We start from the raw sequence: 14,744 nt of genomic DNA on the forward strand, positions 1-14,744 counted from the left end.
ACCTGAGAATAAAGTACAATAATATAAATCATAAATCAATCAATAATTCTTTGTGGTAAAGCCGAGCCTTTTCACAACTCTTGAGTATATCACAGCATTACTGAGAAATCAATATTATCCATAATATTTCAATAACCTGGTCGCTACTCTATGAAAGTAGCTACTCAATTGTCCTCACGAGGCTGAGTACACCCCGAACTCCAAGCATAGAGTCGAAAAAACTTCAACCGAGCCGGGAATAGAACCCGAGACCTCCGGCGTGCAAGTCTAGTGTGATACCCATATCCACTCGTGTGATACCCATATCCACTCGGCCACGGAGGTTGCCTCAATTTTCTTTATGGTGTTGAATATTTTTGCCAAGTTTCGTGAAAATCTTATGAGGCGTTCTAGAATCATCGTCGATCAAACATACCAGACAAAACTTCATGTGAACCGTCGAGTTAAAACTTATCGTGTGATACCCATATCCACTCGTGTGATACCCATATCCACTCGTGTGATACCCATATCCACTCGTGTGATACCCATATCCACTCGTATGATACCCATATCCACTCGGCCACGGAGGTTGCCTAAATTTTCTTTATGGTGTTAAATATTTTTGCCAAGTTTCGTGAAAATCTTATGAGGCGTTCTAGAATCATCGTTGATCAAACATACCAGACAAAACTTCATGTGAACCGTCGAGTTAAAGCTTGGACCTCAATTCGTTCGGTGAATTATTATATGTAGTTACCTGTGAGTAGTAGATAGGTGAGTACACCAGTAGACCACATATCAGCAGCAAACCCAACTCCTTTACCATTGGCAATCTCAGGCGCTACGAACTCAGGCATTCCTATGAAGCATATAAGATTGAAAAAATAGAAAAATCGAAAAGTCAGATAACTATTTTGGCCTCCCAAAAGGCCCATAGCGCTTTCTGGGTCAAAAAGGGTGGAATACCTATAATAAAATCTCACTGGTAGTTCAGAGAAAACCGCTTCTTCTTCAACTTTAAGTGCCTCCTACATCTAAAAGGTTGGCTAACATCATAGCAATACGAACTATACGCGGGGTACAAAATTGATTTCTAATCTTTTTTTGGGGTGGGATGGATTTTTGTTTATTTTTTGTGGGCACTTGATTTATTTTGGGAGGTTAAATCTTATACTTTATTTTATATTTTGCGCGCTACCTAACGCTGGACTATCTCACCTGTATTGAGCTTGGGCGTGTCCTCTGTTGGTTTCCGGTCGGCAAAGTTAAGCCACGGGTGTCTGAGTGCTTGTCTTACATCCATACGTGTGTTGGCATCCACTACTATGAGTTTGGATATAAAGTCCCGCGCCTCCTCACTGATATTCTCCCAGTGTTCTCGTCGGAACATGAAGTGACCGTCCTTTACTTTGGTCAGAGTCTCGGCATCGTCATTACCTTGAGTTTGGATATAAAGTCCCGAGCCTCCTCACTGATATTCTCCCAGTGTTCTCGTCGGAACATGAAGTGACCGTCCTTTACTTTGGTTAGAGTCTCGGCATCGTCATTACCTCGGAATAGTGACACACCTGAGAATAAAGTACAATAATATAAATCATAAATCAATCAATAATTCTTTGTGGTAAAGCCGAGCCTTTTCACAACTCTTGAGTATATCACGGAATAGTGAAACACCTGAGAATAAAGTACAATAATATAAATCATAAATCAATCAATAATTCTTTGTGGTAAAGCCGAGCCTTTTCACAACTCTTGAGTATATCACGGAATAGTGAAACACCTGAGAATAAAGTACAATAATATAAATCATAAATCAATCAATAATTCTTTGTGGTAAAGCCGAGCCTTTTCACAACTCTTGAGTATATCACGGAATAGTGAAACACCTGAGAATAAAGTACAATAATATAAATCATAAATCAATCAATAATTCTTTGTGGTAAAGCCGAGCCTTTTCACAACTCTTGAGTATATCACGGAATAGTGAAACACCTGAGAATAAAGTACAATAATATAAATCATAAATCAATTTTTTTTTTTTTTGTAATTTTTCGGTCTACACATTCACACATCCTGGGGGATGAAGGTTAACACGAAAAGAATGAGGAACAGCGTAGCAGGCAAAAATTGTGAGCTATACAATCTATAGAAACTAAAATTTTTAGGACCGGCCGCAGGCGAAAATTTTGCTTTCATCAATTATTTGCGGTAAAAAAAAGAGCTGAAAAAATCTGCGTTTGCCTGAGATCGAACCCATAACTGCGAATATCGCGAACAAACCGCGGATACCGCGAACAAACCGCGGATACCGCGAAAAAACCGCGGATACCGCGATCAAACCGCGGCCCCCCCCCCCCCCCCCCCCCCTCTGCTGGGAATCAAACCCGGAACCTTTCTTGGACTAAGGGGATCCTAAACAGACACTTTCACCAATTCCCGGTTTTGAAAATTTGAACCGATCGCAATACTTTCTTATCAATTAACTGTCTCAATGTCTAGTTGGGGGGCGTGAAACAGGGCGGGTACCAGCCTGAAATTTGGTTGAGTGCGAAGGGCAAAAACGCCGACCCCGTTTGAACACAGGAAATCACGAGGAAGAAAAAGAAGAATTGACTTTGGCAAGATTCAATCGGTCCAGCAAATAGGTAATGGCTTCGAATGAATATTCAACTTTAGAAAAAACAAAGTTCTCTGTGCTCTGTCTTCACTGAATCTGTTTACCTTTACATGATCTGTTTGATTCTATTCCCCCAGGTACAAGGATTGGAAACCCCTCACTGAGTCTTCTCGTCACAAAATCCAATGGATAGAACCCGACCATTGTGTTCTCACTATAGGAGATTGTATAGGTCGTGATGAAGGCCTGTACAGTGTGACCGCTAGGAATATAGCGGGTAAGTAAATTATGATGCTAGGAATTGAGCTAGTAAGGGAGGAATTATGCTAAATCCAATGAATAGAACCCGACAATTGTGTTCTCACTATGGGAGATTGTATAGGTCGTGATGAAGGCCTGTACAGTGTGATCGCTAGGAATATAGCTAGTAAGTAGATTATGATACTAGAAATTTAGCTAGGAAGAATTCTAGCAAGATAGAATTTTTTTCGGAATTCAGCTGATAAAGAGCACTGCGTACAATCTAGCAGGTGAGAATTTTTAATGAAAATTTAGCTGATGAGGAATTCTGTTAGAATTTTAGGGGCTAAGAAAATTCTGTTGGAAATTTATTTGGTAAGGAAATTCTCTTGGGAATCCAGCTGTTAAGAAATTATTCTAGAAATTTGGCGGACTAGAAATTATCCGGGCCGACAATTCCTGTCGATCATCAATAAATCAAACCTATATGTTTATTTCAAAGATTATTTACAAATCATAATTTGGTCTGATTGAAATGATTGAATTCTTTACTGTCTACATATATTTAGTTTTATCGTACCAACTTCAGCACTTAATGAGATACCTACTATCGTACTTTCAGGTACAATATCGCACAGTGTCACAGTACATGTAGAAGATAATGAGAATGAGTACAGTTATCGTACATACGCTAGAGGTCGCCAGGTGAAGACTAGAACCAAACCCATCACTGACGCGTACGACTTTGGAGATGAATTGGGCAGAGGCGTTACAGGTATGTCAAAGGGTTAAATAGAGATAAGAGCACAAGAGGGCTAAAGAATTTTTGCCAGGGTATATTAATGAGGTGCATTTTGTAGAGCTTGTCAATTTATAGTGTTGAAACACTTGTTCGCCATGCAGAAGGTCCCGGGTTCAATGCCCACCATCGACGAAAATTTGCAATCATAATAAACGATTGCAAGTATCTCAACGGGTTACTTTCTGGTCTCAATTTATAGTGTTGAAACACTTGTTCGCCATGCAGAAGGTCCCGGGTTCAATGCCCACCATCGACGAAAATTTGCAATCATAATAATCGATTGCAAGTATATCTCAACGGGTTACTTTCTAGTGTTTTCGTGTTGACCCAGCACCTAAGAGGAAATATTATGCCTCTTTTTGTCCATCTGATGAGGAACAAACCACACGAATCCAAGCAGATCTTTCATCGCATCGCTACAAAATGGAAAAGGCAGTGAAGCACCCTATAAGTATTCTTTTATGATGGCGTGGACCTAAAGAAATTTTATATTGGAAGGAATGTTTAAAGGAAAAAATTGTTTTAATTAAAATGGGGGAAGGGTATGATGGCGTGGACCTAAAGAAATTTTATATTGGAAGGAATGTTTAAAGGAAAAAATTGTTTTAATTAAAATGGGGGAAGGGTAACTAATATAGTGCTCCATTCTATTCCCAGGTATCGTGTATCATGCAGTAGAGCGATCGTCGGGCCGTAACTATGCCGCCAAAGTAATGACGGGGAAGGGTAACCAATACAAATCCCTGTTATATTCTAGTATTCTATTCTATTCTATTCTACCCTTAGGTATCGTGTATCATGCAGTAGAGCGATCGTCGGGCCGTAACTATGCCGCCAAAGTAATGACGGGGAAGGGTAACCAATACAAATCCCTGTTATATTCTAGTATTCAGCAGGTGAGAATTTTTAATGAAAATTTAGCTGATGAGGAATTCTGTTAGAATTTTAGGGGCTAAGAAAATTCTGTTGGAAATTTATTAAATTTGGTAAGGAAATTCTCTTAGGAATCCAGCTGTTAAGAAATTATTCTAGAAATTTGGCGGACTAGAAATTATCCGGGCCGACAATTCCTGTCGATCATCAATAAATCAAACCTATATGTTTATTTCAAAGATTATTTACAAATCATAATTTGGTCTGATTGAAATGATTGAATTTTTCACTGTCTACATATATTTAGTTTTATCGTACCAACTTCAGCACTTAATGAGATACCTATTATCGTACTTTCAGGTACAATATCGCACAGTGTCACAGTACATGTAGAAGATAATGAGAATGAGTATAGTTATCGTACATACGCTAGAGGTCGCCAGGTGAAGACTAGAACCAAACCTATCACTGATGCGTACGACTTTGGAGATGAACTGGGCAGAGGCGTTACAGGTATGTCAAAGGGTTAAATAGAGATAAGAGCACAATAGGGTTAAAGAATTTTTGCCAGGGTCCCAGCTGTTAAGAAATTATTCTAGAAATTTGGCGGACTAGAAATTATCCGGGCCGACAATTCCTGTCGATCATCAATAAATCAAACCTATATGTTTATTTCAAAGATTATTTACAAATCATAATTTGGTCTGATTGAAATGATTGAATTCTTTACTGTCTACATATATTTAGTTTTATCGTACCAACTTCAGCACTTAATGAGATACCTACTATCGTACTTTCAGGTACAATATCGCACAGTGTCACAGTACATGTAGAAGATAATGAGAATGAGTACAGTTATCGTACATACGCTAGAGGTCGCCAGGTGAAGACTAGAACCAAACCTATCACTGATGCGTACGACTTTGGAGATGAACTGGGCAGAGGCGTTACAGGTATGTCAAAGGGTTAAATAGAGATAAGAGCACAAGAGGGCTAAAGAATTTTTGCCAGGGTATATTAATGAGGTGCATTTTGTAGAGCTTGTCAATTTATAGTGTTGAAACACTTGTTCGCCATGCAGAAGGTCCCGGGTTCAATGCCCACCATCGACGAAAATTTGCAATCATAATAATCGATTGCAAGTATATCTCAACGGGTTACTTTCTAGTGTTTTCGTGTTGACCCAGCACCTAAGAGGAAATATTATGCCTCTTTTTGTCCATCTGATGAGGAACAAACCACACGAATCCAAGCAGATCTTTCATCGCATCGCTACAAAATGGAAAAGGCAGTGAAGCACCCTATAAGTATTCTTTTATGATGGCGTGGACCTAAAGAAATTTTATATTGGAAGGAATGTTTAAAGGAAAAAATTGTTTTAATTAAAATGGGGGAAGGGTAACTAATATAGTGCTCCATTCTATTCCCAGGTATCGTGTATCATGCAGTAGAGCGATCGTCGGGCCGTAACTATGCCGCCAAAGTAATGACGGGGAAGGGTAACCAATACAAATCCCTGTTCAAGAATGAGTTAGATATTATGAATCAGTTGTGCCATAGGAATCTGGTGCGCCTACATGACTCTTATGAGACTAAGGATTCATTCACCATTATATCCGAACTGGCTGGAGGTGAGATATTTAAATTTAAATTATAATTGTTATAGGTAGTGTAATTAATTATTAAACAACCTCCGTGGCCGAGTATCACACTGGGTTTGCACGCCGGAGGTCCCGGGTTCGATATCCAGGCGGGGTAGAATTTTTTTCGGTTCTTTGCTTGGAGTTCTGAGTCCACTCAGCCTTGTGAGTACAAGTGATTAGCTACTTTAATTGAGTAGCTACCAGTGGCGGCATTACCAGTGTAAAAACATTGGTGATAAATGAGAGTGAATAGTAAAGGAAGCACTTAGGTACTAATGTTACTTGGTTAGTATTTGTCTCAAAAATGTTATGATGCTATGATACCCACAAAAGTTGTGAAGAAGCTCTCTGCTTTACCGCAAAGAATTCATTATTTGAGATTGTGCTCTTCTCTTTGTCTCCTATACTTACACCAACCTCTTCATTCCCCAGGCGGTGAACTCCTACATAGTTTAACCCGTCAGAGCTACTACACGGAATATGACATCGCTCACTACATACGACAACTCCTATCCGGTCTAGACTACATGCACCGTCTGTCCATAGCTCACCTCGGGTTAACACCGGGAGATCTGTTAGTAGCTCACCCTGGCGGTAGACATCTGCTACTCACGGACTTCGGTCTATCTCGCCGTATCACCTCGTTTGGCAAACTCAATCCCTTGGAATATGGTGAGTGAGAATTGTAAAAATTGATGAAGCTATGAAATTAAAAAAGTTCCAAATTTCCTTATGCTATATCAATGGCGAAGGTTGAGTGCGAAGGGCATCCACTCGGAAAATTTCGTTAAGCCAAAACCAGTTGGCCTCAAAGCGATCACTCTAAAACTGATTGAGAGGCTGACGACAAACGCCGACCCCATCTGAATATGGGAAAAGGCAAAGAAAAAGAAGAATGGAAATTAAAATTTTACAGTATTGCCAGATGTACGGTATGTAAGACAAGCACTCAGACACCCGTGGCTTAACTTTGCCGACCGGAAACCAACAGAGGACACGCCCAAGCTCAATACAGGTGAGATGGTCCAGCGTTAGGTAGCGCGCAAAATATAAAATAAAGTATAAGATTTAATTATCATGAGTAGAATTTTACGTTATTTTAGTAAATAAATAATTAATTTATCTCTCAGAAAAGCTAGGATTCACCCAAACTCGATATCCTAGGGTTAGGTAGCAAGCAAAAATATTTTATACTTTTTAGGTACCTCGGAACCACTTTCGCATCACTTCCATACACATCCAGTCGGGGTTTGAACCAAGAACATCCGAGTTGAAAGACCTAATTATTATATTAATTAGTAGATTTTTAAGCTCTTGTGATGTACTCTTTCATTAACGCGTTGGATGCCCACTGCCACTGTTCCATTTCAGACGCGCTCCGTAACTACTACAACCTATACAAGGACTGGTATGGTAATGCCGCTGTCCGTCGCTACTATCGCCGCCGACCGCTCAACTCTTGCTACACGCACCCCTCCCGTATGATCTACCCGCCTGGAACTCAGTTCACACCTGAACCCACCCCTGACAAGGTGCTCGTGTCTCGGGATCTGAGAGACGTGAAGACCTGGGAGGACAATGTGCCCAATAGGGGACCTGGTGAGTGAAAGGGTTAACAGAACACTGTCTTGTATTGGTAACTCTGAGAGACGTGAAGACCTGGGAGGACAATGTGCCCAATAGGGGACCTGGTGAGTGAAAGGGTTAACAGAACACTGTCTTATTAAAGTCCCCCAGCCAGACTAAGCTGGTTTATTCCCTGTTTAAAGTCATCCAGCCAGACTAAGCTGGTTTATTCCCTGTTTAAAGTCCCTCAGGCAGACTAAGCTGGTTTATTCCCTGTTTAAAGTCCTCCAGCCAGACAAGCTGGTCTACTCCCTGTTTAACGTCCCTCAGCCAGACTAAGCTGGTCTACTCCCTGTTTAAAGTCCTCCAGCCAGACTATCTTCAAACAATTATCTCTTTTTTTTTTCAGGAATGAGCTGGTCATTACAGAGAGTTCTCGTATAAAGTTCAGAGAAGATAAAGATGGTCGCTGTATAATGACCATAGAACCTGTACTCAATGCAGATCTAGGTATATTCAAAATAGTGGCCAGAAACAGAAAGGGACAAACAGTCACCAGATGCAGGTAAGGTTATCCGGGGTAAGAAAAAAAAAAGACAGAAAGTCTAAAAGAAATGGGGAACAATAACAAAAAACCATTAGAATTACAAGTCCAAACATAAAACTCATAGGGATTTGGAACTCGAGGATTTCAGGATTAAGACAGGATAGGAGACAGCCAGCTGTCCCGAGAACGACTCTAATCCGTTCATCATAAAGTCCGCCCCGGGCGGGAATCGAACTCGCGACCTACCGCTTACAAGGCAGAGCGCCTTCCAAGCTAACTAGGCTGGCTAAACAATTTTTTCAAGTTTCATCGAAAATGGACAAACCATTGAAGAGTTATCGCGAAACAAACAACAATTTCCCAACGGTGCTGCGGCGGCGCGGCTTAGAAACCGTTCTTTTACTTTCGTTGAATAAAATCTATTCTATTCACAATTTATTCTATTCTCTCCTCCAGAGTGGTAGAAGCTACCACCCCCATGGCCCCAGACTCACCAGAAGCTGTCGATATTTCCGACACAGAAATTCTGCTACGCTGGCTGGAGGTGAGATATTTAAATTTAAATTATAATTGTTATAGGTAGTGTAATTAATTATTAAACAACCTCCGTGGCCGAGTATCACACTGGGTTTGCACGCCGGAGGTCCCGGGTTCGATATCCAGGCGGGGTAGAATTTTTTCGGTTCTTTGCTTGGAGTTCTGGGTCCACTCAGCCTTGTGAGTACAAGTGATTAGCTACTTTAATTGAGTAGCTACCAGTGGCGGCATGACCAGTGTAAAAACATTGGTGATAAATGAATTTATTATTTGAGATTGTGCTCTTCTTATTGTCTCCTATACTTACACCAACCTCTTCATTCCCCAGGCGGTGAACTCCTACATAGTTTAACCCGTCAGAGCTACTACACGGAATATGACATCGCTCACTACATACGACAACTCCTATCCGGTCTAGACTACATGCACCGTCTGTCCATAGCTCACCTCGGGTTAACACCGGGAGATCTGTTAGTAGCTCACCCTGGCGGTAGACATCTGCTACTCACGGACTTCGGTCTATCTCGCCGTATCACTTCGTTTGGAAAACTCAATCCCTTGGAATATGGTGAGTGAGAATTGTAAAAATTGATGAAGCTATGGAAATTAAAAAAGTTCCTTATGCTATATCAATAGCGAAGGTTGAGTGCGAAGGGCATCCCACTCGGAAAATTTCCGAGCAAAAATATCTTATCCTTTTTAGGTACCTCGGAACCACTTTCACATCACTTCCATACACATTCTTTTAACCTGAACTCAAAATTTTAATCAGCAAATTTTCTCTCCAGTCCGGATTCGAACCAAGAACATCCGATTTGAAAGACCTAATTATATAATTTAGTAGATATTTAAGCTCTTGTGATGAACTCTTTCATTAACGCGTTGGATGCACACTGTTCCATTTCAGACGCGCTCCGTAACTACTACAACCTATACAAGGACTGGTATGGTAATGCCGCTGTCCGTCGTAACAACCCTCATATGATGGACACGCCCCTGTTATATGCTATAGTCTACAGTTCAAGGAAGCTGGTAAGTAAGCTGAATTCCTATTGGATGTAAACTGGTGTAATCTAAAGATCTGTTTGGAATTCCCTTTAGAAAACGGGTAGTTTCAATTTAATTTTTTCAGGCTTTGTTGCTCGGGACACAAGTCTAGTGAAGGCTATTGGATATTGGAAAAATCAAAACGGGTAGTTTCAATTTAATTTTTTCAGGCTTTGTTGCTCGGGACACAAGTCTAGTGAAGGCTATTGGATATTGGAAAAATCTTTAAACAACAGAATCTTCAAGAATTACCAAAAAAAATTAACCTCTTTGGAAGAGCAATTTTGCTTATTGCACTCTTTGCATTAGAGCAAGTTTATTATTATTTTACAACAACCTCCATGGCCGAGTGAGTATCACAGTAGACTTGCACTAAGGTCGAGTTTTACCACCGTAGATTGTCTCAGGATTGAGTTCAATCCAAGGTTGACCTGAGTTTTAAGTAGGTATAGGGAAATCCTCGTTTCATCTCAATCCCGAGTTGGTAAACAAATCCGCCCCGGGCGGGAATCGAACCCGCGGCCTAGCGCTTACAAGGCAGACGCACTACCAACTAAGCTAAGTAGGCTGGCGGAAAAATCTTTAAACAACAGAATCTTCAAGAATTACATAAAAATTAACCTCTTTGGAAGAGCAATTTGGCTTATTGCACTCTTTGCATTAGAGCAAGTTTATTATTATTTTACAACAACCTCCATGGCCGAGTGAGTATCACAGTAGACTTGCACTAAGGTCGAGTTTTACCACCGTGGATTGTCTCAGGATTGAGTTCAATCCAAGGTTGACCTGAGTATAGGGAAATCCTCGTTTCATCTCAATATAAAAGAGTAACTATGAGGCAATTCGTCTGGTGTATGTGATATTTTGTGATATACAAACTGGTTTAATCTAATTTTGACCGTCTATCTTCCTCCTTCAGGTAACGGCCAATACAAGGTGGCCGTGACGCCGGCCATGAAACATCTGCAGGCCATCACAGAGGCCGGGCACACCCCCACCCTAGCACAGGACCCCCCTCCCCTCAACTACAGTGTAGAGGACTCGCCTATTGAATGGTCAACTGAGCCCCCCACCGACAAGTATCAGTTCATATCTGAAATACACAGGTGAGAATTCATGGTCCTTCGGGCCGGATTTTGATAAAGTGGTTCTTCGGACCGGAAATTGATAAAATAGTCCTTCGGACCGGAAATTGATAAAATAATCCTTCGGGCCGGAAATTGATAAAATAGATGGTTAGTTCCATCGGAATATATGATCAAGAAACGAGAACGCGCCGTGTTCCTTGGTAATAGACTCAAGGTAAGTTGGTTTTTAGCGAAATTCCCTTTAGGGATGAGCTATTCATTCTTCTTATTTTTCAAGAAGTTTCATAGAATTAACTGTAAGTAATAGCGAAGTTTTTATTTTCCCGAAATCGAAGTTTTAGTCTCAATATTTTTTTTAATTTTTATAGTTTTTTCTGAGATAATAAAAAAAAAATCATGAGAATCACTAAAGTGGTCCTTCGGGCCGGATTTTCATAAAGTGGTCCTTCGGACCGAATATTAATAAATTGGTCCTTCGGGTCAGATATTGATAAAGTGGTCCTTCGGGCCGGATATTGATAAAGTGGTCCTTCGGGCCGGATATTGATAAAATGGTCCTTCGGGCCGGATATTGATAAAGTGGTCCTTCGGGCCGGATTTTCATAAAGTGGTCCTTCGGACCGAATATTAATAAATTGGTCCTTCGGGTCAGATATTGATAAAATGGTCCTTCGGGTCGGATATTGATGAATTCGTTCTTCGGAACTAAAAGAAATAACGTTAGAAACTTATCACTCTGTTTTTTCTTCCTCCAGGGGTAAATTCTCCGTGGTGGTGAAAGCCGCTGAGAAGGCTAACACTGAGAATCTGGTGGCGGCCAAACTATTTGAATACTCACATGATACTTTGCATCAAGTTAACACGGAGTTCGATAACCTTAGATCATTACGACATGAACGCATAGCCAGTCTATTGGAAGCTTACAAGTAAGTATTAAATCAACTCTATTATTGTTGTCAGTGGTACTCTGCCTTACTGACATTGTTGTGTAAAAAGAAGAAGAAGAAGGAGGAGGAAGAAGAAGAAGAAGAAGGAAGAAGAAGAAGAAGGAGGAGGAGGAGGAGGAAGAAGAAGAAGAAGGTGGAGGAGGAGGAAGAAGGAAAAAAATATCTTTAAAAAGATAGAATATTATCCACACCAAATAGAACTGAAAAGTTCCCCCCCCAACCCCAGCAGTCTAACCAGTACCAACCAACCAACCAACCAAAAAAAGCACCAAATAACAGAACTAACCGTCAGTCACCAGTAATGTGGTGTAGTGGTTAACACGGTAGACTTCGGATCCTGGAAGGTGTTGGTTCGAGTACAAGTCTAGTCATAAAATTTAGGGTACCTAGTAGGTATTGTATTATTCGGCAAATGATTCCGCGATCCAAGTTGTATGGAAGGTAATACTGGAAGACCAGTAATGTGGTGTAGTGGTTAACACGGTAGACTTCGGATCCTGGAAGGTGTTGGTTCGAGTACAAGTCTAGTCATAAAATTTAGGTAGTAGGTATTGTATTAATCGGGGAAACCGCCGCTAGCAAATGATTCGGCGATCCAAGTTGCATAGGAAATACTGGAACAGGAGTATCTAACATACTTATTGGTCAAAGCGAAGAAGGAAAGTAAAGTAAGTAATTGGGGAACGACACTTATGACAAGCATTCATTCGTACATTTTTTTTTTCTTCTTCTTCCCATTTCAGACCATCTACCACTGCATCAAACATTGCTGTCCTCGTTATGGAAAAACTGCAGGGAGCAGACGTCTTATCTTATCTATCTAGTCGTCACGAGTACACGGAGCAAAACGTCGCAACCATCATATCCCAGGTAATTAGAATGGGAGGCGAAATGTCACAACCAGAATTCCAGCAGAATAATAAAAGGCAATAGATGCAAAACATGGTAAAACCTTGGGATAAAGTGGATTGGTGAGGGAGCAGACGTCTTATCTTATCTATCTAGTCGTCACGAGTACACGGAGCAAAACGTCGCAACCATCATATCCCAGGTAATTAGAATAGGAGGCGAAATGTCACAACCATAATTCCAGCAGAATAATAAAAGGCAATATAGATGCAAAACATGGTAAAACCTTGGGATAAAGTGGATTGGTGGAGATGCTAAAATCACCAAAAGTTATATTACCATTTTGTATGAGTGCCTGAAATCTATTTTGATTATGCAATATGCAAGACATTCTTTTGAAATGACGTGGCCGAGTGGATATGGGTATCACACGAGTGGATATGGGTATCACACGAGTGGATATGGGTATCACACGAGTGGATATGGGTATCATACTAGACTTGCACGCCGGAGGTCTCGGGTTCTATTCCCGGCTCGGTTGAAGTTTTTTCGACTCTATGCTTGGAGTTCGGGGTGTACTCAGCCTCGTGAGGACAATTGAGTAGCTACTTTCATAGAGTAGCGACCAGGTTATTGAAATATTATGGATAATATTGATTTCTCAGTAATGCTGTGATATACTCAAGAGTTGTGAAAAGGCTCGGCTTTACCACAAAGAATTATTGATTGATTTATGATTTATATTATTGTACTTTATTCTCAGGTGTTTCACTATTCCGTGATATACTCAAGAGTTGTGAAAAGGCTCGGCTTTACCACAAAGAATTATTGATTGATTTATGATTTATATTATTGTAATTTATTCTCAGGTGTTTCACTATTCCGTGATATACTCAAGAGTTGTGAAAAGGCTCGGCTTTACCACAAAGAATTATTGATTGATTTATGATTTATATTATTGTAATTTATTCTCAGGTGTTTCACTATTCCGTGATATACTCAAGAGTTGTGAAAAGGCTCGGCTTTACCACAAAGAATTATTGATTGATTTATGATTTATATTATTGTAATTTATTCTCAGGTGTTTCACTATTCCGTGATATACTCAAGAGTTGTGAAAAGGCTCGGCTTTACCACAAAGAATTATTGATTGATTTATGATTTATATTATTGTAATTTATTCTCAGGTGTTTCACTATTCCGTGATATACTCAAGAGTTGTGAAAAGGCTCGGCTTTACCACAAAGAATTATTGATTGATTTATGATTTATATTATTGTAATTTATTCTCAGGTGTTTTAGTGGGATGAAAAAAGATTGGAGAATTAATGTTGAACAGGCTTGGGAACATTACTTGAAGAAGAACCGCGAACAAATCGCGGATACCGCGGACAAATCGCGGATACCGCGAACAATCCGCGAATACCGCGAACAATCCGCGAATACCGCGAAGTTGAACAGGCTTGGGAACATTACTTGAAGAAAAAAAAAAAAAAAAATCTGTTGTGACGCAGTGGGAATAGGGTGGAAAATCTTGAAAAAAAAAAAAGAACCCTTACATGTACACCGATTTATTTCTCGTGAAAAGTTACATAGGAAAGACTCCTTGGTCATCTTAAATACTCTAATATCTAATAAAGTAGACTAGAAATTTGGAAAAAATGGACTGGAAAACCGAGAAAAGTCAGGGAATTTTATTTTTCCATTTTGGTAGACACCCTTGGAAAATCTTGAAAAAGTAGACTAGAAATTTGGAAAAAATGGACTGGAAAACCTAGAAAAGTCAGGGAATTTTATTTTTCCATTTTGTTAGGCACCCTGCTTTTTGCATTTAACCTAACCGGATAATAACACTGGTCAATGCTCATTTGTGACAGCTCTTTTTTGTGGCCATTTTCCATTGACGTGACTTCTGAACAAGTACAACATTAATTCTCCAATCTTTTTTCATCCCACTAGCGTAAGGGCTTAAGTCCTCCATTTGCACATGAAATAACTGCGCCGCA

The 14,744-nt window shown here is 40.1% G+C and overlaps 1 protein-coding gene across 1 annotated transcript in view; it reads left to right on the forward strand.

Moving 5' to 3' along the window:
• The window catches only part of LOC103507575 (obscurin-like), a 123,172-nt gene that overhangs the window by 100,371 nt on the left and 8,057 nt on the right, over positions 1 to 14,744 (forward strand). The window contains 12 exon segments of the mRNA XM_026822405.1: positions 2,737 to 2,876; positions 3,462 to 3,614; positions 5,945 to 6,145; positions 6,590 to 6,829; positions 7,083 to 7,172; positions 7,529 to 7,760; positions 8,133 to 8,288; positions 8,727 to 8,809; positions 9,777 to 9,839; positions 10,774 to 10,960; positions 11,698 to 11,868; positions 12,633 to 12,759. Of these exon segments, the coding sequence (XP_026678206.1) occupies positions 2,737 to 2,876; positions 3,462 to 3,614; positions 5,945 to 6,145; positions 6,590 to 6,829; positions 7,083 to 7,172; positions 7,529 to 7,760; positions 8,133 to 8,288; positions 8,727 to 8,809; positions 9,777 to 9,839; positions 10,774 to 10,960; positions 11,698 to 11,868; positions 12,633 to 12,759 (1,843 nt within the window).

Source organism: Diaphorina citri, unplaced genomic scaffold (genome assembly GCF_000475195.1).
Source record: "Diaphorina citri unplaced genomic scaffold, Diaci psyllid genome assembly version 1.1 scaffold324, whole genome shotgun sequence".
Taxonomy (NCBI): Eukaryota; Metazoa; Arthropoda; class Insecta; order Hemiptera; family Psyllidae; genus Diaphorina; species Diaphorina citri.